The following is a 25,308-nucleotide window of genomic DNA, read 5'->3' as shown; positions in this document are numbered from 1 at the left end:
TTGTGTATAACTTTTTAAAGTTTGTATAAACGTATAATTTTTGGATTTTGTATAATAGAATTTATATAATGTAATTTGTATAATATATTTTGTATAATTGTTTAAAGTTCATATGTTTATGTTTATATCAATTCGTTATTTTGAGTTTTATCATATTTGTATAATTCCAGACTTTATATTACTCAATTATACAAAAACACACAAATTATACAAACGTACTTTCGAATTATACAAACGAGATGCGAATACAAATTATTGGCCTCTCTCACTCGCCTCTCTCGTCCCTCTCCCAATCTCGCTCGCCTCTCTCGTCCCTCTCCCAATCTCGCTCGCCTCATTCTTCCCTCTCCCAATCTCGCTTGCCTCATTCTTCCCTCTCCCAATCTCGCTTGCTTCTTTCTTCCCTCTCCCAATCTCGCGCGTCAAATATACAAATACATATGTATAAAATATAATTATTTAACTGATATACATATACAATTCACCTCTCTCCCATTGTTTGCCCTCTCTCGCTCGCCCCTCTCTCCTCCCTCTCTCAATCTTGCTCGCCACTCTCCTCCTTATAACATGTAACTACGAATCGTAATTAGTAAACTATAGTTATGGAGCGTAATTAGGCTATTTTTGAGGGACTATATGCGAAAGTTTCCTTTTTTATATATGTTTTAATTATTTTGACTTGTCAATTATTGTGACTTATAGTTCTTTTTGCGTAGTTTACAAATATATAAATTTTATTTAAAAAAATTGACGATTTCACGTGCAAATTTCCAATCAAACATAAATTGTTTGACTCTAGAAAAATGAAAATACCACATAAATTGTGACATATGGAGTAATTACACAATAGAATACTACAATGACAAAGGTAATTACATAGTTAGATTAAAAATTAAAAAATTAATTATCAAAAAATAAAATATAAATGACATTAGTCTAGTAATTAAGATACATATTGTCTCATCGAAATATATTAATTAATAAATATATATTTTTAATTAATATTATAAAAAAAAAACTATAATTCCCCCGTTTTAATTTGTTTAACCTATATTTTTTCAAGACCGTTTAAAAAAAGAATGATCCTTTTTTCTTTTTAACAACGGTATAATTCCAACTTTTCACCTAACACGTATAAAATTAAAAGATTAAAAGACATTTTGCTACATTTGACATATCTTCAATTTAAGACCATAACATTAAAAAAAAAAAAAAAAAAACTTTCTTAAATTTCATTTTGTAAGAACATTATGAACTGAATATTTGATAAAAAGATTAATATTTATAAATATAAAATAATGTCATGATACTAATTAAACATTTTAAAGAAAAAAGAATCTAATGAATACTTAAAATCACAAGTAAATAAAATGAAAAATAAATAATATCAAAGAAAAGTATACGAGAGATTCACAAAACACATCCTTCATAAATCGCAATTCTCAAATGCGATTTATCTCTTAGCCCTTATGTAATGCAAGTTTCTATCTCTCTTATTTACTCACAAGTAAAAATATCGATATCTTCAGAAGTTTCACTATGATGTAAAATATTTTCTATCAAAAACAATTTTATTTTCAAGACTTGAATTCGAGATCTCAAACGAAAAACAGAAAATGCTTATTACTCATCCACCATAATCTTTAGTATGTAATTTGCTCTTGTAATTACTATTTCTAAAACAATAACTTCGTTAAATATCTATTTTTCAAGGTTGTTATATTGATTTATAAAATTGTATAAACTTTATTAGCTTCAACGCACGCAAATAGTATCTTCTTAATTTTTAACAATTTGTACATATACAATACACAAGTGAGTCAATCTCCATCCGGCCTAAAGAATACAAGTGAAGTTTAATGACAATAGCGTATATACAAAACTTACCTCTACTTTATGAGACAGAAAAGTTGCTTTCGAAAACTCTAAAATTCAAAAAATTCAAGAAATTTCAATGAGACATAAATTTGACATAAACATCATAACTAAAAACAAATGAAAGTAAACAAAAACAAACTCTAGGCACCACAACAAATTCAAAGAAATCCAACTTCAACTTAATTAAAACTATAATAATTCTCAATACAAAACCATAATTAAAAAAAAAAAAGTTCAAAATTAATAAATTAAACCTGCTTCAATCTTCGATGCACATTCGACAAACTGTATGAATATCTTCATTCAAAAAAGTGCACCTATCACACATCCACATATTATTGCTAGTATTACTAGAACTCATTGGCTGTTCAATTTTTTTTGTTGAATTAGTCACATCTTGTAGTCCATTTTCTAATTCCATGACCAATTTTTCAAAATAATTTCCAGTAACTTTAGTCAGCCCAACAACTCTCGATCGAAAATTCGTGAATTCCTTATAAGATCCTTCATCAGTATAATCCATCTCATTACTTGACCCTAAATGTTCCATCAATTCTTTCTCCGCGCAATGATGAAGCCGCTCTAGACCTGCCTCTGCTTCCCCTTGTAAATATTCGAAAAATCGTGTTTTCGCCACCTCTTCTTTAGGTAAATAAAATCCATAAGCATATGTCCATTTCAAAACCCTCCTACATTCAACAATTTGTTCCCAAGCTTCAATAATAAATTCTAATTCTTTCTCAAGTATAGAATTATCATCACTTAATTTTTTCAACCCTTCATCTTTCATTTTTTTCAAATCATTTAAAGCCTTTTCTTTCGACTTTCCATTCGATAACCATCTCTCGTAATAATGTGTATACCTTTGAATATTCTTCTTCGCTTCTGTTACTTCTTTTTTCTCCTCGTATCGATTACATCGACTAGCACAAACACCCCATTTCTTAAAACATAACCAACAAAATTGATATCCACATCTACATGTCATATGCATACATCCCATATTTTTCTCAATTGATTTATCACACTTTGGACATTTTTTAGTAAAAGCCATAATCCAATTTGTATTTGCGGATTCTTCTTGATTTATATCCTTCCACTTAGCTATCGTATCGCAATCAATCGGACGATGAATCTCCTCTAAACAATTCCAACAAAAACCATTAGAACAATCACAAATCACGCTATAATCATCGCTCCCTATCTCAAATTCAACAACACATTCACATCCAGGATAAGGACACCACTTAATCTTCTTGTTTTCCTCGATATAAGATCGAAATAAATAATCATAATACTTTGATTTATCGTTCTCCGATGCTAATTCAACAACCATACTTTCACCTACCATAGCTTCACACGATGGATCGGGACAACGTAAAGCAAGACATTTATTAGGACCACCATCATTAATCGATGCACCAATATAACCTTCCCAACATACCTTACAAAAAGGATGTTTATTACACGTAGCATAAACCACATCATCATATTCCTCAAAACATATACCACAATTCACAAAAGCATCATTATTTGTTTTTTTCGTCTTTTTCGATACTGAAACATAGTTATTATTGTTGTCACATAAAAACATACCTATAGACTTACGAACTTCTTGTTCGTTAGCAAACCACTCTTCGTTAGCTCGATCAACCTTCCAATTATAATGACGTAGGAGTGCTAACGAAATGTCTCGTGGGACGGATAAGATCGTTGAAATTTTCGATATATCTTCTTTTACGAGTTGACGAATATCAAAATCCTTCAAAATTTTGTAATTTTTTTGTTTGTAAAAAACTATATTGGATTCATCAATATTGGTGGAATCTTCCTCCTCTTCATCATCAGAATACATATCGTAAATTTCATGATCAGAATCCATAATTATTAGAAGAAGAAAATAAAATTGATGATGAAAGTATAGATTAAGAGAAAGATATAAATATATATAATAAAACCTCAGGGCTTAAGAAGTAGAAACCCTAATAGAACTTGAACTCGAAAAAGGCTTTTTTTTATTTTTATAATAATGTTTTGATATGTTAAAAGGAAATAAAATATGAATTTAAAGCCCAATATAGTAAACCCAATGTGGAGCTACAATGTTCAGGTTTGATACAAATATTTCTTTTCTTTTAATTTATGTGAACGATATGATATATTTGAATTTTAAAATCAACTTACTATGAATAAATAAAGAGAAAATTGCACGATATTAATATGGAAGGAATTATACAATTTTATGTTACATATTCGAGTAAGGATATGATTAGTAATTAATTGTAATTTGATTTTAAAGTGCTAAATATTAAGACTTCTTACTTAGTTTTGGATATGGAAGTATTTAATAAATAACATGGGACTTTTCAAATCCGACTTGTATTTAGTCAAATCTTAATATGAGTATCGAAGACCGGACATTGAAAAATTGGAAACGAAAAAAACCTCAAACATTATTTCGAATAACAGCTTCCTACTTCTACTAGGTTTAGTTTTTTTTTTTCTCGAGACCATAGAGGTTTACTTTAATTTAATTTGTCTATTTGCGGTTAATATATAGTTATATACATATTTTTGCAGTTTTTTTTTTTCTAATTATTATTATTTCTTTCTCTTAGTTTATTTTATCGTTGTCAAACAATTACTTAAATTTACACAGAGAATGGACCCAAAGATGTGAATAATTCAAGAAAAAAAGGGAAGCAACAACCTTAGAAGATTTATGATCCTGATTAAATTCGAATTCAGAAAAGTCTTATATTATGTGGAGGTAATTAGGTAACTCTATATTTAGGATTCGAATTGAGACATGTGATTAATAATGAAAGGAGTACTTATCACTCTATCACATTGGTCTATTTTTATCACTTTTTGTTTTTATAATCACTCTGAAAAATAAACAAGAATTAGCGATAAACAAGTTTTGTAGCTACTATTACTTTAATGACGGATTAGCGATAAATCATAAAAAAAAAATTATTTTCTCTTCCTCTTTTAAAACTATTCAATATTGGGTTGGTGATGCCATTAATCAAAGTAATTTTGGGTAGGCAAAATGTCACTATTCTTTGCTGCTTTGATAATGAGTAATTCCTACTGTGGAATTTTTTGATTGAAATTAATTATGTGACAAATAGAGTAATTAAATTCTTTATCTATTTTTTGCGTCCATTAAATATATATCTCAAAATTTACTTTTATACGTTTTGCTATTTTAACAAGAATTAAATGTACTATGAATCTTTAATAAGTTAATTATTAATTTATTTAGTGAACAAATTTAAATAAATATATATCTCAAAATCAAGCAAATTAAAATTTTAATATTAATTTCTACCGTTTCTTCGTGGGATCAGGGTAAATATTTATTCGCATTCGATATTTACACCAAATCATTTCTATCATTAATTTTTTTACTCAATCAACGTAAAGTAATATGATGAGAGTGTCATAATTTACCTTTTTGCTCGTTTAGTCGAAATTTAAAACTTCTTGAGAAATTTGCCGCCTATAAAAAATATATATAATGTATATCAAAATGTATTAAATTTTGTGATTATAAGATCTATAACCATTTTTATTTTTTTTTGTTCTCATTTGATATCTGCTATTCGTTTTGATATTTGACTAATTTAAATTCGTATAAAAAAAACTCACTTTGTGGGAAGGGTAAAGCTCTAAAGCGAAATCCCTAATCAAGAATGGAAAAATAAGATATTACAACAATTTGTTACATACATGTATTACGCATATTAATTAATTAACTTTATCATTTTTACGTTGAATATAATCAACATATAAAAACATATATTCAAATTAGTAAATGTACTTTGTGAATATTAATATTGTTAAATTATGGTTATTGATCAAATTCAACATTTCATATGCCATATCAATACTTAAATTCCTACCAAATAATTAGATTTATTAAATAATTAAATTATTTTTTGATTGTATATTTCATTTCCAAGTAAAATCAATTCGAAAGCCCCATTCATATGTGTAATATCGTTACCATTTATCTAAAAGAGGTAAATAATGCATCTAATGAAGTCTTCTATTTTTGGTCATAACATAACATTATATGAAGAAAACCAAGTGCATCTTCGATCAATATTAATTTGTACGTGAGCTGTTTTTGGATAATACAAATAAAAATTGACTTTATGTTCGGTATATGTATTGATAAAGTAAATAATTTTTATACTATCAAATTAAGTTGACATACAAGTGTATACATAAGTTTCCTCTATTATTAATCAGAGATCTTAGATTTGAACTCCGGAAATAGTTTTCTTTGATAGACGACACTTTACCCTCATATAATGGGGCATGTAGGCGTGGATCGATTAAGATTAATCGAACCACAAAATAGATATCGAAAAATAAAATAAAATTGGCGTACAACAAGTAAATCTCCATACCTTAATATTTTAAGGAAGAGATAGACAATCCCAATTAACTTCTTTTACCTTAAACTATTGCTTATTTTAATGCAATTAAATATCGAATGTGAATCTTTAATTGTCATGGTTTCCTTTTTAGAGACAAATTATAGGAATTTTGATTAACATATAACGATGTATTTTTTCATCATATTGATATGCAAAAAATTGCAATTTATAGTACTTTTCTTATAGTTTTTGAATATCTAATTTTTTTTGTTTAAAATATCGAATTAATGTAATCTAATTTAACTTTGAAAATTAGTTAAATTAACTTTCGAAAATCGCAATATAACAATTAAAAGTAGACGAAAAGAGTATAATTTAAACCAAATCAATGAAGATAAAACATAGTCAATGAAGTAAATTAAAAATTACGAGATCTCACATTCAAATTCCAATTAAAAAACAAAAAGCTCTATATGAATTCTTCTCATCCAATCCATCTATACCTTAGATGGATAGAATTACTCGACACTTATACTGATTAAAGATATGTAATATATACTTTGTAAAATTATTCAAGACGCGTACGCTTATTAAAAAATAATTAAAAATTTCACTAAATTAAAACCAAAACTTGTTCCAAATGCATCATACGTAACAAAACACACTCCATTTCCACCCCTCCCAAATTTAGTAACTTAGACATTATTACTCTCACCCAACTTTAATTAATTAACATGCAAACCAAAAACTCAACAATCCATTATCTCCATTTTTTTCAACAACAAAAAAAATATGAGAACACCATCATCATCATCATCATCAAGAAACAAAGTTGTAACACCATGTTGTACAAAAATAGGGTTAAAAAGGGGTCCATGGACACCAGAAGAAGACGAATTACTGACAAATTATGTCAGTAAAGAAGGGGAAGGGCGGTGGCGTACACTCCCAAAGAAGGCGGGACTCTTCCGTTGTGGGAAGAGTTGTCGCCTTCGTTGGATGAACTACCTCCGCCCTTCCGTTAAACGTGGACATATTTCGCCGGAGGAGGAAGATCTCATCCTCCGCCTCCATCGCCTCCTAGGGAACAGGTCCTTCAAAATTAATTTCAATTCTTCAATATATATATCATCATTTTAGGGCTTATAATTGTTTGTTAAAATTAAAAAGAACAAGAAATGAAAATGAAAACCCTTATCTTGATTTTTTTTTGTTAAGATTTGCTAGTTATTCCACTAGGGTTTCCTTTATCCTGCGCGCTAACCTATGTATTTTGTTTCACATCTGGTGTCTGATACTTGTTGTGGGGCTGATTAAATTTGTATTCGCCTAAAAAAAAAAGTTATTTTTTGGAGAAATTAGGAACTTCTCTAAAAATTGTTCAAAAGTAATTTTTAATATATATATAGATATGTATTTTTTTTCTCCTATATTGCATTGTTTTTTTGGTGTATGTTCAACTGACCATCTTTTAATCTGCTTGTTATTAATTAGGGTTTTTTTTTATCCTTTGTTGTGACCTATATATTTTGTTTCATACTCGGTGTTTGATATTATAGTGGGGCTTGATTAAATTTGTATTCGTGCTGAAAGGTGTCATTTTGGGGGAGAAATCAAGAACTTCACTAAGAATTGTTTAAGATTTAGTATATGTTTATATTTATAAAAGTAATTTTTAATATATATTTTTCGATAAATATATATTAAAACACTCGCCAACAGTATATTTATTTCTCAGATTCGAACTTGAAATATTTAATTAAGGAGCTAACTGAAGGAGTCATTTTGGTGATTAATAATATCAACTTTAGTTATATATTTATTTTTTACACTCTACCATCTGGTCTGTTTTGTTCCTTAATTAGGTGTTATTTTTTCTTGTTGTTATTGTATTTTTCCATGTTACCATATTATATGTGCTATGAAGGTTTATCTGTCATTGTAAGTCAACTTAGCTTGATGGTGTAAGAAAGTTATATATATTAATATTGCACAAAATTTAAACTCACTTTTTTAATCGGAAATATTTGTAGGTGGTCATTGATAGCAGGGAGAATTCCAGGAAGAACAGATAACGAGATAAAAAATTATTGGAATACTCACCTTAGCAAGAAATTAATTAGCCAAGGAATAGATCCAAGAACACACAAACCATTAATATTAAACAACCCTAATTCCTCTAGTGATGATAATCATATTATTACAAACAAAGCTAATTCTTCTTCTCCTTCTTCATCCTCAAAACTAGCAAATGATTATGATCTCAACACAATTAATACTCCAAACCCCATTTACAATCCTAATTTCCAAATGAAAGAACCCTTAGGAAGTAGCATCAACAATAATAACTGTCCTGGAGAAATTACGAGTCTTGATGATGATTATCAGTATCAGAGCAGTAATGTGATGCTTGCCAATTATCGCGATGATGATATGAACATTGTGGTTCATGATGAGGGAGACGATGGAATGAATTGTTGCGCGGATGATGTCTTCTCCTCCTTCTTGAATTCTTTGATCAATGAAGACATGTTCATGAATTGCCAAAATCAACAAATCAATGATACATTGCAAGATTTTGATCTTTTTATGGCTTCATCTACACCTTCATATGATCAAAATAATCTCAAGAGAATGGATCAATAATGAAAGAATGTTTGATTACATATATATATATATATATATATGCCTTGTTAATTAATTATCTTCAAATGTTTATTTATTTATATATATATATAATGGATTCTTATATTGATATTTGTAAGTCAAAACAATTTTTTTTTTCTCTTGGTGATTTTATAGATAGACTATATTGTCTTCAATTTTTTTTTAATGTGATTTATGAGTGATGATCAATCTTATTGATCTTGGGGATCCACATATGGACATATTTTTTTTTTTTTTTTTTTTTATATATATATATATATTATTTGATAATATTAATTACTACCTCCATTCTAAATTAATTGTCATATTTATTCATTTCAAAAATGTATTTGACTGATTTTCAAAACTAAATTATACTAAATCAACTCTATATTTTACATTATTAAGGGGTCACAATATGGACCAATAGCTCATGCATAGGTTATAGGACTATATATCTAGCTAATAATTGCCGGACAATAAAGTAATTCCTAATTTATCTGCTAATAATTCTTCACTATGTTAATTGTTGATCAATTAATATATGATAGCAAAAGTGAATAACTAATCGACAGTTAAGATTTGTTTTAATAAAACTCATACATCTAATAATTCAAATATAAAACTAAAAAATTGAAATATTTTAGATGTGTTTTCGACCTATCAACTTTTTCTTCAATTGTCAAGCATTTGGCTACATCTTCCATTATGTTTGATAACAACATGAAATACTACATTTCGACCAAATACTCACAACTACCAGTCTTTTTTTAAAATTTAATATACTGCACATGTGATTGGTAGGTAACTAACTCTACATACATAATATGCGTTCATAATTTCTTAGTGCAATTTCAGAGTCAATAATAATTCTTAACTCAAAGGCAAACCTAAGATTTTGAATTAAATTTCAAATTTTGAAAAGAAAAAGTTATATAGTAGGTCGCTCAAAAATATTAATAGTCGACTATACACATCAATATTATATATCCGTCTGCTATTTTTTTGTAAATTTTTTAAATTACTATAAAAAAGACATGATTTCCCGATTGATATTATTATTAGAAATGTGGGATTTTCTACAAAAAGTTCATCAGGAACGTTTCCAATGAGCTAGTTTATCTGTTTTTTTTTTAATAAAATAATAAATAAATAAATAAATATATAGTGGGAATGATTATAATATTGAATTGAAATGATTTATATGGAGTAACTATATGGTTAGTAGTTAGAATATATATCCGACACCCGCTTATTTTGGACTAAGACGTAGTTATTATTATTGTAATAATCATAGCGATACGTGTTATATATATAATGGTCTGAAATTAAATATAATTATGTGTAGCATGCACTGCATTTTTTAGTACATATATAATTAATATGATCATATAACTAGTCAAAACTACAAGTTGACATTTAGGTAGCTAACATATGCGTTCAACTAATTGATTTAATCTACTAATTTAACAAAAATAGTAATAAAAGAAGAAAAAAAATGATTACCAGCCAAGCATTTTAAAAAAAATATATAGCTTGAAGAAATAAAAAAAAAATGTAGTCAACAAACACATAATAATATAGAACTATATGTACATGAGAGAATATATGTGTTATCTAGAGTTTAAAAAATATATGAAAATAAAGACATGAAATTTTTTCTTCTAATTAATACCATTTTACTAGCTCTAGGATTAAACAAGATTAGTGACAAACAATTTCTATCAATAAGAACAAAAAATTCATCGTTAATCTTATCTAACAGTGAATAATACAAAAAAATATGTCAGCTATATATAGACTATTTAGAGACAAATATGAAAAACAATTCTAGAAATTAATTAAATTATTTGACTCACCCGGAAAAATTGCAGCAATTGCCATATTTTCAGAGAAAAATACATATTGTAAAATAAAATTGAAAATTTTGTAAATGGAAAAACAAATGAAATTTTAGGAGAAAAATAAGGAATTTTAGGTTTCATTAATTTGAAACCAACTACTAGAAGAGAGAAATATAAGAATGATAAAAAGAGCTTCCAAGTGTTAAACCACTATTTATATTGCATGGGTTTAGTAAAATAACAATAAAATGACAAAAAATAAATAAAAATGGGTTGAGTCAATGATATTTGGGAACTAATTCTAAGTTGAATATTAGTTGTAATATAAAAGATATTTTTGCTATTTACGACCAAGAATAATGGAGCATTGTGAAAGTAGTTCTTATTTTTTTCCTAGAGAAGAAAATAATAATAAAAAAATTATATATATATATTTATTTATTTATTTATTTATTTGTTTGTAATTTTTTTTGTTATAATCAATTAGTGATGTTCCTTTTAAAAAATATTTTATTTCGTTTATTTCGGTTCTTTTATAAGATTGACCGGTAGTTCCCTCTTATATTTAAATGTGGAGATCTTGGTAAAGATTTTTCAGATTGGTGTTTGGTTAAAATCAAATTGAAAGAAATTTATCTCTACTAAACTAATTAGGCCATCTATGTGTAATAAGTTAACCCAATTCAGTAATTTTGCTGTAATTACTAGCCCGTCTTGGGGTATGTTCTATCTAACTCTTATGTAATTTCTTAGCATATATATATATATATATATAGTATACATTAATCTTTATGTTATAACATTTTCTCTATGATTAGGAAAAACATCTCTATCATTTTTCAACTCATAATCCATTTAATATATAATTTTCATGTTTAACAAAAAAAAAACCAATATAATATGGAAGGTGCCTCAAAAATTAAAAAGGGCCAAAAGAAAGATATTGGGGGCCTAATTTAAAAGCCCATACCAATGAACAAAAAAAGGGACTCAAATTTTGACCCGAAAAAAGACCAATTTCAATTAACTCCATAGATTTTTTCTTCAGCTTGAGCTCTACTTAACCTGCAAAAACCCCTTTTACCAAGTTTATTTTTTTTTATCAAATTAAAGCTCCATTTTTTCTTAATTTTTAACTAATTAGTTGCATTTGTGTCCTAATTGGCTCTTAATTGATGTTAATAATAGTGAAAAGTGAAGCTTTGGTGCAACTTAAAGTTATCAGGTCACGAGTTCGATCTGTGGAATGAGTGTAAGCCCCTTTTCTATTATAAAGTAGTGTTTTTAAACATTATTGTTTTGTTGTATGCTATAAAAATTAAATCTTGATATCTTGATTCTGGTGTCCTGTAAAACTGAAGGACTCAATTTTTTTTTTTTTTTGTATATCCTTGTATAGCTGGAGATCTGTTAGGAGATCAAATTTGATTATTGCATGTTTAGTTCATATGTGTTTGTTTTACTCTCTCGATTTCAATTTGTTTGTCTGGTTTTGACTTCGGATGGAGTTTAAGAAATTAAGATTTTTGAATTGCGTGGTCTTAAACTTAAGATATGTAGAATGTATCGGAATGTAGTTCAATCTTGTGGTGTTAAACATATCATGTGTAAAGTTGGAATTAAAGAAGTTTTGACTTGACACGTAGTTTAAGAAATATGTAGAATGTATCAAAATGTACTTCAATTGGAAGGGAAGGAGTATTTTAAAATGTTGATGATAGAAGTTAACAAATAGGTTATCTGAGAGGAAGTTACTTGTTTTCGTTTGTGATTTGTTGTACTCCAGTCTTTTATTATGAGGAAAAATAAAAGTAAAAGAGTGGTCTTTTGCTTTACAGAGTTACCCCCGGTACTTGTGCTGGTGGGAGGTAGTTGGTACCTTGTGGAATTAGTCGAGGTGCGCAAGCTGGCTCGTATACCATGGTTATAAAAAGAAAAATCTTTAAAGATGATTGTTTTTATCTTAGTTGCATAGGTGGATTATGTTATTAGTGTCTAGTGTTAAGTTTCACAACAGGGGATGTGGTGACTTTGACTCCTTATATGGACTTCAGCAATCATCCTTCGAGCTTTTGGGATTGAGTTAGGCTCAAGGTTCATTTTTTTACATCTCGTATATGTTAAGCAGATGATTTGGTCTTGTTTCTCCCATTTATTCCGGATTACACTTGAAGAGTACACTCTAGCTAGTAATCTGGTTATGCTTTAGCTTGTCATAGAACTCCTTTTGCAATCTGCATTTCGTTTTTCGGTTTTGCAACTCCTTCTCACAAGTCTTGTTTCTTTCAAATCTTTGTTTTATTCCTCTAGATTGACCGTTTTCCGGTTCAGGTGGACTACTCTCTTGCATGTGCTTTTGATATTTTTGAAGTCCCTGATTCTTCAAATTAAGGAGATTCTTTGTAGCTCAGTTGTTTGCTTTTCCTCGGAGAATAAGGAGTACAAGATAATCTAATAAGGAGTACAAGATAATAGGAACTTTTCAGAAACTTAGTTCTTATACCATGCCCATATTTTCCGATATACAAGAAACAGAATTAAGTGGCACAAAAGAAGTTTTCCTGTCTGCCATCCGCTATGCCACTTCAACTGGTGATTCATTCCCTCAATTCGAGGATGATCTAAGAGCGTCAGCTCAAGAACAGGTTGAGTTCATGCTCGAGGACGATGAAAAGATTCCCTTGGTCATAGCTGATGATGAAATAAAAGTGGAGACTAGAATTGTGGTGTCTAAAATCTTTTCTTCTTTTGAAAATGAATTATTCTCGTTGATTTTGGAGCCTGACATTGCGAACATGGAGATGGAAAAGAATATAATGCGGAGTCTATCTGACCTCGAATGGATGCATAACACTCTTTTGAAGATGGATCTCATGAAGGACTTTGTCACTCACTGGTCTAATATATCGAGCAATTTACTGAAGGTCATCGAAGATAAAAGACTTGATTCTGTCATGTGGGATTTGAAGATAAAGTTAATAGAAGTGACATCAAAAGTATTGGAAGCAGTAGGTTACGGAACTGTAGTTCTTCCAGCAGAAAGTCGAGTAGAATTGCTCAAGACATGGCTTCCATACATAAGAAAAATGAAGTCCCTTTCCGATGAAATGAGCACAACGGAGGCTGCATTTCCATACAAGATGAGTGATGACCTTTGCCAATGTGTCGAGGGAGCAATAGTTTCATTGGTTTCAGCATTACCGTCAAATGATCAAGCTGACATTCTAGCAGATTGGATAAGTGCTGAACAGGTTAAATATCCAGACCTTAGCGAGGCTTTTGAGATATGGTGCTACAGAACCAAGTCTGCACAACGAAGATTAGACGAGGCTTTGACAGAGTCAGCAATGCCAATGCCATTGCCATTGTCACCCTCTACTTAATTTCTGAAGACGAAACATCGCCTCATAAGCACCTTTGGCTATTGCTGGTTCACGTGGTAGCGTGCTCAACATATTCCCTGGTGAGTTAACGCTTCGAGAAAATATGGTGTTTTTGTATCTATAGTAATTTGATGTGTAATTGTAACCTTCTTATTTAGTTGTAATTGGAAACTTCTTTCATATAATAGACATCTAAAGATAAGAAATGATTTATTTCTCCTCTGATTCCTATTGAGTTGTCCTAAGGCTTCTCTTTTGACTGTGCTCGTTGGGGCGTTAAGCCTAGGTTTGGTACCTTTGCTTGGTGCAAGTGTTTTTTTTTTTTTGATGACAAGGGAAACCCGCAGCCACTATCCTTTGGGTGCGTACAGGGTAAAACCTCCGCTCCTATGCAATAGCTCGCAAACCACATGGGAGAGGTAACCTGCACTAGGCAAGCCCGGTGCGACGAGCTTGACCCAGAAGGCAAACCCCTTGCTTTCGCTGGCAAAGGGTTTTGAACTGGAGACCTCCAACATGGAAGTCCCAAGCCCAAACCACTGGGCCACCCCGAAGGGTGAGTGTTTTTCTATCAATATCCGGTGATCACGAAGAGAATGGGTAAAGAACCTCTAACTTTAGAAGTGTTCAAACAAATGGCTCTAAAACCATTGATCTACTCATTGTGTTAAGCTAATGTTCCTTAATATGTTACTCCATGTATTGCAATGTCCCCATCTTTCTCCTTTGAATTGCTGCATTTGAGTCAAGTGTCTTTCGGAATTAGTCTCTCTATATCCACGAAGTAGTGATAAGGTCTACGTACGTTCTATCCTCCCAGACCCCCACTTATGGGATTTCAATGTTGTTGTGAATAATTTGCAGCCAAGATAAAAAGATTGGGCCTGTTTGGAAATGATTGGGCTTCTGGATGTGGTAGACTATTTTTTTGTTTTCATATAGACCGTCGGTATCTGCTTTGAGATTCGACTAATTTGGATTCGGATTAAAAAGTCGTTATTTGAGGGTAACACTTTCCTATTAAAAGATACTTTCAATTAATTTAAATTTATATCGAAACATTTTATTTTGGGATAAAGTGATTCATACTAAAAGTGATTTTATTTAAAACTCATCGAACTCAAAATTTCTGACTAAGGTTGAAAAAGTACTTATGAGTTACGACTAATAATAACATTTGATAGTAGACTGATTCAGTATAGATATTAGACGCCGAGTGATTTTATTTTTTATTTTTTAGTGAAACTCAATGTTCGAGGGACACATATAGGGTCATATAATTAATTATGGTATACACAGCATTAATGGGATTAATTAGAATTATGAAAGGCTGTGGCTGCACGAGTATCCAGTCATTATCACTAATTCACTATAATTATAATTTTGGTCAAAAAGCACATAATTAATAGTCATGTTTTTACTATTTTATTTACTGTTTTAATTATTTTTTTTATAATTCGTTTAATAAACAATACCCTTCGGGTGGCCCAGTGGTTTGGGCCTGGGACTTCCATGTTGGAGGTCTCAAGTTTGAAACCCCTTGCCAGCGAAAGCAAGGGATTTGCCTTCTGGGTCAAGCTCGTCGCACCGGGCTTGCCTAGTGTGGGTTACCTCTCTTATGTGGTTTGCGAGCTATTGCATAGGAGCGGGGTTTTACCCTGTGTGCACCCAAAGGGTAGCGGTTGCAGGTTTCCCTTGTCATCAAAAAAATTCATTTAATAAACAATGTCTCATTTCTAATTAGTAATTTTTTAATTCTAATTTTTCACGTGACACGTTTAAGATCACAAGATTGAAGGGCGTTTTCATACATTGCACATATTTTTGATTTATTAATTTAAGATCACAAAATTCAAAAGTCTTTTTTATTTTCTTAAACTACGTGTCAAATCAAAATAAGATAAATTAATTGAAACTTATACAAGGCAAGTGACTTATTTTTATCTAATTAAATTAATTATAACATATATATATATATATAATATTTTTCATATGGTATTAGGTTTATTTTGTTAACCAATTTGGTATTAGGTTTACTTGTTCTTGCTCCTAGAAGTGTAAAGTAACACATCTTTAAAATGCATGATCAAATCCAAAATACTTAACTAATTAATCTAAGCTTTTTCAAACACCTTTTTGTTTCTAGAATGCATGATTATACAACTAGGGACGGATCAAGAGGATTGGTTACACAGTGGTGTATACAAAATTTTCATTAAGCGGTGTCGATTTTGGGATACCATCTTCAAACTCCACTTTGTAGGACCATAATGAATATATTGTTATCGTTGGTGTCGGTACTAGAAAAAAAATGGGCACTATATCAAAACATCAAGAGGCGTTCATTGTCAATTAGTGTCATTTTGTTCATTAATGTTGTATCACTCTATGCATAGTATTAACAATACCTCAATTATTATTATGATATTAACTTAGAGATTGCTATAAGAATACGTAAATTTCAAATTCTGAATCCATTCTAATATACAATATAGCAAATTTGTCCATATGTTTTCCACAAGAAATTGAACGAATCATAGCCATACTCATCATTTCATTGGTGAATGGTGGTTGTATGTGGATGCCAATTTTTTTACTTTTTGATATAATAATAAGTTGCTCAAACAAAAGAAAAAAGCAACATGATTATATTTGCAACTAACATAAAGCATGGATTTTTTTTTTAATTTTATTTTTTAGAAGAAAAAAATATGGGATATATATGATTTAATTAGTGGTTGTTGAAGTGGATGATAGGCCCTTCTTATCATCATAACCTTGATTGCACGCTTAGAAATTAGTGAATTCGAGCTTTGGGTATGGAGTCATTTTTGATAAAAAATAATGTAAAATTATTTGAAGCTAATCCAAATAAGTCAAACTCTAAAACAGATATATATACATATATATATATATATAATATCATTCACATAATAATTACGTTAGAGTCAATATTAAAATTTGAAAAATATGAATTTTGAAAATGTTCTTGTAGCTAGGTATACTATAATACTAGTAGATAATAGAAATTGATTGTGTGTGATTACAAAAGGGATATTTTATATGCCCTTTATTAATTATTATTAGTGAGGACTAGTCAAACAAAGATTAAGCCCTAATGATTTAAGGTTTGTTTGCAAAGCCATATATATAATATCACAAAACAAAAAATTAAAAAACATTGAAAAAGACCCCCACCCACTATCCTAGAAGAGAAAAAAAGGTTTTGGAATTTTCTTTTCATTGATTTGACATAATATTAAAATCTTTTTATCTAAAATTAATAATTAGTACGATACATCTTTTTATCTAATTCATTATTAAATAGAATTGTCTGTCACTAATTTCTTATTTTGTTTGTTGTGAATATATAGGAATATTATAAAAATTAAATAGAAAGAGAGTTTTGTGAATACATAGGAACAATGACAGGTATATAATGCCTATAGGAACCAACTTCATTATCAGCATTTCTTATCTATATAATAATATAACAAATTGTATGGTGAAAAGCAAACATGATCTGCTGTTATTGGTACCTCTAATAATTCTACAAAAGAAAAATAATTTTTGGTTCTAAATAATTCTATTTTCATGACTCGAACTCAAAATATTTTATGGTTTAAATTAAAGTTATAATTAGGGCTTTTTTTCTATCTCATCATACCCGTTGATAGTATAAATTATAATAGACTCTATTTTTGTTACCCTTTCGATGTTCAATACACTCTTTAGGCTCCGTTAATTTATATTCATTTGGAAAGCCACACGTGGAAAATAAAATGATGCGGGTCTTGAATTCGAGACTTTTGATTAAAGTTAGAGCAATACTTACAACCCTATCATATACAACCTCTAGTTGATGTATAAATTGCATTTATTTGTCATGGATGATGCAAAAAAAATTATGTTACCTATTTTGTGTTAAGTATCTGCTTTGAGTCTTAACGATATTTTGAAAAGTTTTGTTTTATAATTAAAGGTAAAACACTCCATAATAAAGGTGAATTCGTCCCGATGCATATTCAAAACATTTTCTTAACATTTACAAATTGCATTTACTTGTCATGGATGATGTAACTCTTTTTTTTTTTTAATGTTTTTTTAATAAAGTCAATAGTTGTTAGCACTTGGTATCAATTGGATTCTCAAAATTAAATCTCAATGAATATTCACTACCATTCTACTATTTTATATCTTAAAAGAAATAAATTAAAAATAGCACCTATACATAGAGACTATAGAAAATTATAAAGTATCTACTTTAATTTAGTCAAAATAATTAAATAATATGCTTGGAAACAACATTGCCTTTCCTACTTGTGGAGTTGATTAAACACTTTTAGTAAATATGGTGTTTTTAATTACATGCTTAATTTTAATTAAACATGAGAGTGTATAGTTTAATAAGAGTACATTGACTTTCTTACAAGTAAATGACAAACTTATTCTCAACTTGGATTTATTAAATTAAAGTGAAGAAAATTAATTTAAAAAAGCTATATTGAATATACACAAAGCCAATAGCCACCTCAATAGAGTTCTAAAGGACAATATAAGACTAATTTCAAAGAACTAAAAATAAATAAATAGAGGAGATGAATTTGATCCAAAATTCCAAGAAGGTGCACCCACCCAAAAAAAACAAAAAAAGGTTGAGTTTGAAAAGGATAAAAGTGATAATTTTGTTTGACTTTATAAGAATAAACAAATAAATAAATAAATATTAACAATAAAGAAGAGGTAAAATCCAAAATAGGAACTTTCAGTCCTTATAATTAAAAAAAAATAGTTTATCATAAAGTTCTATATTCCACTGTGAAACTTTAGGATATTATTATTGTTATGTTGTTTTATATGAGGAATTCATATCTCCTTGTAATTGTGGGTATTTTATATATATAAGAAAAATAATAGGAACACCAGTTGATGCAATTTCTACAAAAATAATAATTAATATCTTGGAATTATTTTGCAGAAATTGAATCGAAAAGAAGAAAACCTACGTAAATCTCACTAATTTATGAGCTAATTATTTAGATACACTTTAGTTTAATTTGTAATATTACGAATCTTACCAGATTTTGGTGTATTCATATACGTTCAACTACGTCCATATACATGTATCTCGAGATACATGAGGTCAAGATTATGTGTAATTTGTTCTAGAGACACTGTATCCAAGTAGATTCACGTGTATCTGTGATACAAAACAAATCTCGCTCACCTAGCTCCCCCCATTTCGCTGCCACTCTCCTATGTATCTGGTCAAATACATGCAAGTCACACCAGATACATAGATACATGTATCTAGTGTGATTTGCATGTATCTTCGCTACATATAACAAATCTCGCTCGCCTCTCTCCCTATTTTAATATATCTGGTGGGAAACATACATGTATATCTAGGTGTATCTTCCTTAACATATGATAGAAAACTCAATAAAATACATAATAATTTAAAAGTATAAATAAATAATATATATGATAATGAAGTATGTCTAATTACGTAATTTTTGAAAGAAAAAGTAATCCTATTAGAAAAATGGGCCATGGACCTTGCGTTACCTACATGTCATGCAGGCCTATCATAATAATATAACTTTTTCAATAATTATTTAATTAATATATTTTCTTATTATTTATATATCTAATCATGTGGCGGTTGACCACTTAAAGTGATCAAACTCTATCATAGTACTCAAATAAAATCAATCTCTAGTTGTTTCTTTTTGAAGTACTTTGTAGAATTTTTTTTTCATATACATCATATTATTCATATTCATATGGGTAATTTCAAGAAAATTTGTGTATTTTGTGGAAGTAATTCAGGATATAGAAAAATATTCAGTGATGCTGCTCTTGATCTTGGAAGAGAATTGGTAATTTTTTCCCTCTAATTTTTCTTTATATATTTGTTTCAATCTTTTTTTGTATATTTTATTGAAAAATTATATTTTTTTGTTATAATAATTAATTAAATTATTGTTTTAATTAGGTGGAGAGGAAAATTGATCTTGTTTATGGAGGAGGAAGTATTGGACTTATGGGATTAGTTTCTCAAGCTGTTTATGATGGTGGATGCAATGTTCTTGGGTAAGGCATAATTAGTCCTTCAACCCATCGATCATGTGGAGAATCTCTCTCGTTACTCAGAATTTTTCTCAGTTAATTCAATGTCCGCCCCCTCTCCCCTTTATTTTTTTTCACTACTAGAAAAATGCAAATTTTCATGAAGTTCGTTAGAAACTATATTTTCGATGACCTTCTAAAGAGAATTTCATAATTACTTAAAAAAAAACGATTTTTTCATGACTCGAGAAATTCATAAAAGAAAATTAAATTTTTAGTAGTGTTTTTTCTATATATTTTTTTATTTGTAACTTGTGGAAAGATAGGAGGGAAAGGAGAGGAGGAAAAAACTTATAAGAAAACTCATCACAATTGATGTTTACATCAAATTATAATTTCTTATAGTTACTTAGGTGATAATATTGAAGTGAGAATATATAATTTATCGATTCCACAATAAAAAATTGAAAGGATCGGATTAATTTTTCAACTTCTCATGATCATAATATTTCTTGCACGGAAGTGAAATTCGAGATGAAAAATTTCAAGCAACTTATTTTCTTTCGAGACATAGTACATATGATTAAGACGAATGTCATGTGTTCATTAGATTGATGTAAATATCGCATGAAATTAATTTTAATTTTTTCTTGAAGGAGGATTTATTGATGTTTAGACAAGTGAAAATTTATTTTTTTAAAAATTAGATAGATATGTGTGTGTTTTTGTTTGCATTAATACAAGTATGAACCAAAATTCTATAATATATATGATTAACTTTTATTAATTTTCTCTTCTTTTTTTTTTCAATGGAACAGAATAATTCCAAGAGCTCTTGTTTCAGTAGAGGTATTATTATGAATTTTGTATAATATATGTTTTTTTATATAAAAATAATAAAATTGTTATTATATTATTTTTAATAATTTATTTTAGCAGATTTCAGGCAATGCAGTGGGAGAAGTATTAATAGTTTCAGATATGCATGAAAGAAAAGCTGAAATGGCTCGTAGAGCTGATGCTTTTATTGCACTTCCTGGTAATTATTAAAAACCCTAATTTTAATTTTTCGATACTGGTCGAGCGTCTATCGGAAATAATATTTCTATCCTTTATAGGTAGAAAGATCTGTGTACATGTTGATTACACTGATATATTGTTATTGTTTGTTATATAGAGAAGTAAAATATAACCTGAAAAATATGTTATAGATAAAATTTGGTTGTTATGTTGAAATGATGTTACCGCAATAGGATATTGACTGTGTTCTAGAGAGGTAAATATATATTACATGAAAAATCGGTTTCAAAAAAAAATTAGTTGCTATATATATAGTGAAAAGTTGTTATGGAGTTGTGGTTTGTTGTAGAGAGGTAAAATGTGACATGAAAAAATCGATTCAAAAGGAGAACTTGATAACTATAGTGAAATGTTGTTAGAGAAGATGACAATTTATATAAATTGGTATGATGTGAAAAATAGTGTTATTATAAAAGAGGATTATTGTTATAGCTGAGAAGTAAAATACAACGTAAAAAATTGATTTTATGTAAAATTTAGTTACTACGATATGTAAAATGTTGTCATAGATGATGATTGTTTTATATATATATATATAGTCTGATTGTATATATTATATGGGTTTTTTTTTCATGTTAAAATGATGATGATATTAAAGGAGGGTATGGAACTATGGAAGAATTGCTTGAGGTGATAACATGGTCACAGCTTGGAATTCATGAAAAACCAGTAAGAATACTTAATCATTTGAATATATATATATATATATATATATATATATTCAAATTTCAAATCCATAATATCTTTTCATTCGATGCTTGTTACTTTTTATGATGTCTCAATTAGTCACATACATAGTGTAATAATTAAGGTTCATTAAAAGAGAAGTATCTCGTACGATTTTCTCTATCCTAAATCTGAAACCTCTTGATTAGATTTTTTTATTGAATAAAGAGATATTATTATTGATAATAAAGATAGGACAAAAACAAGATAGAAAATGTTGGTATTATGATGGCCTTTGAGGGGTCTCTTTAGTCCCTACAGATAAGTGGTGGTGTTTCTCTTTTATTTTTTATACATAAACTTCGGTTTTTTGATATTTATTGGCTCGATTAATATGAATTTATGTCACATGAGGTTCATTTGATTAAAAGAAATTGTTTTCTACCAAGAATTTAATTTCTCCATTTTCATAACTCAAATTCAAAATTACTGATTAAGAACATAGAAATCTTATTCATCTCATTACACTTTCGTCTGCATATAAATAGTCAACTTCTAATGCTTTAATTAAATATATTGAGGGAAGATGAAAAAAATATATAATTCTTAAACACTATAAAACTTTAGAATATACTTTTTATTTGAATATTCTCTTGTTTTTTTTAATAAAGAAGAGAACCACCACGTCACGCAAAAGAAAAATTAATTAATTCAAATCAAATCAAATAATATAACCAAGATTTGGGATCCACATATTATGCATTTTTTTCCCTTTTCAATTATTTAACTAACAATAATGTGATATAGATATACATTAGTTAGTACAAATAAAACTTAACTCAAATTAAAAATAAAAGATCCACACACGCCATAAAAGAAAGATATTTATCTGTATTCGGTGTATATACAATAAAAAAAGTGAATAATACGTGTATTTTACATATGGTTAATTTATTATTTAACTTTAACTTTCTTAGTTAATATATATTATTATATCAACTTATTATTACATAACCATGGGAAATTAACATACTTTTAGTTTATTTAATCATATAGCCAAATCTGCCTTCATGTTTCACACCTAATAAACTCACTCAATAAGAAAATAAATTAAATAAATCTAAACCAAATGTGAATCCAAGATTTTGAGAACTATTTTCTAATTATTTTATTTTTATGTCATAGATGTAGTTAGTATGTCACAATTTGTGAATATTATAAAGAATACCATGCATATAAGATTTTTGAATTATAATAATCAAATTGTAATTAAAATAACTAATTTCAACATCCAATATTCAATGATATTGACATTAATCCAATTCCTCAAAGTTAAAGATTTAAATAACATTACCGAAAAAAAAGACATTTAGTGACAATACATTTCTCTTTTGGCAGTAATATTTATTGCAACAAAAATATTTAGCGCTATATTGGTAAGTTAATGTTATTGCATCCAGAATCGCTAAAGACTATAGCGATATTTATATAGAATGCTTGCTGGTTATAAATATTCATATTTATTATTGCTGCTATATCTTTTATCTATTGTAATGAAACTCGACCACTTTATGCTTGGAAGATCATTTAGGATTGAGACATACTTGATTGATCGATTTTTTTTTCACCTCTGTATTTTGAGCATATTTACACTTATTTTATTTTTATTGAGACATAATATAAATATCGAGTACGAATAAATTTTTACCGGCATGATCAATGATGAAACAGGTTGGACTATTGAATATAGATGGATATTATGATTGCTTGCTTGGATTATTTGACAAAGGTGTAGAAGAAGGATTTATTAAGCCTTCAGCAAGAAATATTGTCATATCAGCTACATCACCCAAAGAGCTTTTGGAAAAAATGGAGGTATTTCTTTAATCATAATATTTGGTTAAATAGTAAGAGCGTAATGCATGATGTACAGATTAAACATACGTCACACGTTTGAATTCTGTCATGAACAAAAGTCTTGTATTCAAGTGGAGAAAGATAAAAGGGTTGACCCCTTATCTCCACTGAGTTTCAAACTATGTGTCAATTGGCTCTTGAGAATTCTCAGTTATCATAAAAAAAAAAAACTAGAAGTGCCCTTAGACTTTGGTTCAACTAGTAAGAGCGCAACGCGTAACGTGTGGATTAGACACACGTTACTAATTCAAACCCTATCGCGAACAAAAGTCTTATATTCAAGTGGAGAAAGGATAAAGGGGTTGACCCCTTATCCCCACTAAGTGTTCAAGGAAGAGAAGAAAAAACAAAAATGCAACTATTATTAAATATCGACTATATATACATAAAATTATCCATTTCTCAACCAAAAAGTATTCAGATGAATTCTCTTCTGTCACTCTAGCTCCGCCCCTGGTTATGAGTCTTGTTGCTTACAATAGCAAGAAAGTGTACAAAATCTAATATTGTTCTTTTTTTTTCTAGGAATATGTGCCAATACACAATCAAGTAGCACCAAGCAGAAGTTGGAACACTGATGAACCTGTGACAAGAAGTTTATAATTTTCTGGATTGATCTTGTCATAGTACTCAAGTGTGAAGATTGTATTTTCCTATTGTTTGACAAAAAACTTTATAATTTTACCATTCACATGAAAATTTCAAGTGAAAAAAGGAGCACACAAACGAAAAAAAAAAATAGTTTGGTTTTGAGTAGCAAGAGAGATGTTGTAAATTTGGTAAAAAGAACATCTGATTTGTTTAGAAATGGAATGAGATTCAACAAACTTAGCTCTGTAGTTGATTTCTTAGATGATCAGTTAGCTTATAGTTATTATCTCAGAGTCATTTTCTTTGTTGAAAAAAGTCGAAAACAAGAAGAAAAAAAGTCTTTCTGAGATATAATAACTATTAATTGAGCGAGTATATGAGAATATTTTTGATGATCGCGGTGTCCGAACCAACAACAGATCCCAGGTAAATCAAGAATCACCTAGTATTGTTTGTCTTCGCTGAGTTTTGATCCTGAAACCTCAGGATTCTCAAACCACTTCATTGACCACTAGGTCACACCCTTAGGTGTGGTATATGAGAAATTAACCCCGTGTTCTTGATCACATTTAAATGTATGTTGCTAGACTCTTCAAAATATGTCTGTCGGTCGCGTATCGAATCCTCCTAAAGTAGTGCATTTCTAAGGGATCTAACACAAGCATGACAACATTTTTGAAGAGCCTGAACAACATAGTTTACACGGGCATGACAACATTTTTGGAGAGCCAACACCCTCATTCAAATAGGTAGATAAGTTACTTCTGCTATGAATCAATATATGCACATGAGCAAATTCAAGAAAAAATGGCACTTGTTAAATTTCAGTGTTCCAAT

General features: G+C 29.0%; 4 protein-coding genes across 4 annotated transcripts; 3 read left to right on the top strand and 1 right to left on the bottom strand.

The window, feature by feature from the left end:
* Positions 1–2,137: 2,137 nt before the first annotated feature.
* Positions 2,138–3,760, bottom strand: LOC125835956 (probable E3 ubiquitin-protein ligase ARI8). Its single transcript, XM_049515064.1, has one exon. It carries the CDS (start codon positions 3,758–3,760, stop codon positions 2,138–2,140), a length of 1,623 nt encoding a protein of 540 aa, XP_049371021.1.
* A 3,304-nt stretch (positions 3,761–7,064) lies between these two features.
* On the top strand, positions 7,065–9,027 carry LOC125837305 (transcription repressor MYB5-like). The gene is made up of 2 exons (XM_049516455.1): positions 7,065–7,363; positions 8,306–9,027. Exons 1-2 carry the CDS (start codon positions 7,065–7,067, stop codon positions 8,916–8,918), a joined length of 912 nt encoding a protein of 303 aa, XP_049372412.1. The 3' UTR covers positions 8,919–9,027.
* A 4,194-nt stretch (positions 9,028–13,221) lies between these two features.
* LOC125837776 (BTB/POZ domain-containing protein At3g05675) lies at positions 13,222–14,370 on the top strand. The gene has a single exon (XM_049516853.1). The coding sequence runs from the start codon at positions 13,267–13,269 to the stop codon at positions 14,143–14,145; it is 879 nt and encodes a 292-aa protein (XP_049372810.1). The 5' UTR covers positions 13,222–13,266; the 3' UTR covers positions 14,146–14,370.
* A 5,456-nt stretch (positions 14,371–19,826) lies between these two features.
* On the top strand, positions 19,827–24,707 carry LOC125838181 (cytokinin riboside 5'-monophosphate phosphoribohydrolase LOG8-like). The gene is made up of 7 exons (XM_049517258.1): positions 19,827–20,027; positions 20,144–20,241; positions 21,036–21,066; positions 21,157–21,256; positions 21,896–21,966; positions 23,695–23,838; positions 24,406–24,707. The coding sequence occupies exons 1-7, from the start codon at positions 19,932–19,934 to the stop codon at positions 24,481–24,483; spliced, it is 618 nt and encodes a 205-aa protein (XP_049373215.1). The 5' UTR covers positions 19,827–19,931; the 3' UTR covers positions 24,484–24,707.
* The last annotated feature ends 601 nt before the right edge of the window (positions 24,708–25,308 follow it).

Source organism: Solanum verrucosum, unplaced genomic scaffold (assembly GCF_900185275.1).
Source record: "Solanum verrucosum unplaced genomic scaffold, falcon-dt-bn FXZP01000284.1, whole genome shotgun sequence".
NCBI lineage: Eukaryota > Viridiplantae > Streptophyta > Magnoliopsida > Solanales > Solanaceae > Solanum > Solanum verrucosum.
The sequence above is the reverse complement of the archived record's forward strand: the minus strand, read 5'-3'. Positions and strand labels throughout refer to the sequence as shown.

Coding starts and splice junctions, on each gene's coding strand:
- LOC125838181 (XM_049517258.1), top strand. CDS start 19,932: ATGGGTAATTTCAAGAAAATTTGTGTATTTTGTGGAAGTAATTCAGGA. Junction 20,028..20,143: donor TTGATCTTGGAAGAGAATTG/GTAATTTTTTCC, acceptor TGTTTTAATTAG/GTGGAGAGGAAAATTGATCT. Junction 21,067..21,156: donor GAGCTCTTGTTTCAGTAGAG/GTATTATTATGA, acceptor TTATTTTAGCAG/ATTTCAGGCAATGCAGTGGG.
- LOC125837305 (XM_049516455.1), top strand. CDS start 7,065: ATGAGAACACCATCATCATCATCATCATCAAGAAACAAAGTTGTAACA. Junction 7,364..8,305: donor CATCGCCTCCTAGGGAACAG/GTCCTTCAAAAT, acceptor AAATATTTGTAG/GTGGTCATTGATAGCAGGGA.
- LOC125835956 (XM_049515064.1), bottom strand. CDS start 3,760: ATGGATTCTGATCATGAAATTTACGATATGTATTCTGATGATGAAGAG.
- LOC125837776 (XM_049516853.1), top strand. CDS start 13,267: ATGCCCATATTTTCCGATATACAAGAAACAGAATTAAGTGGCACAAAA.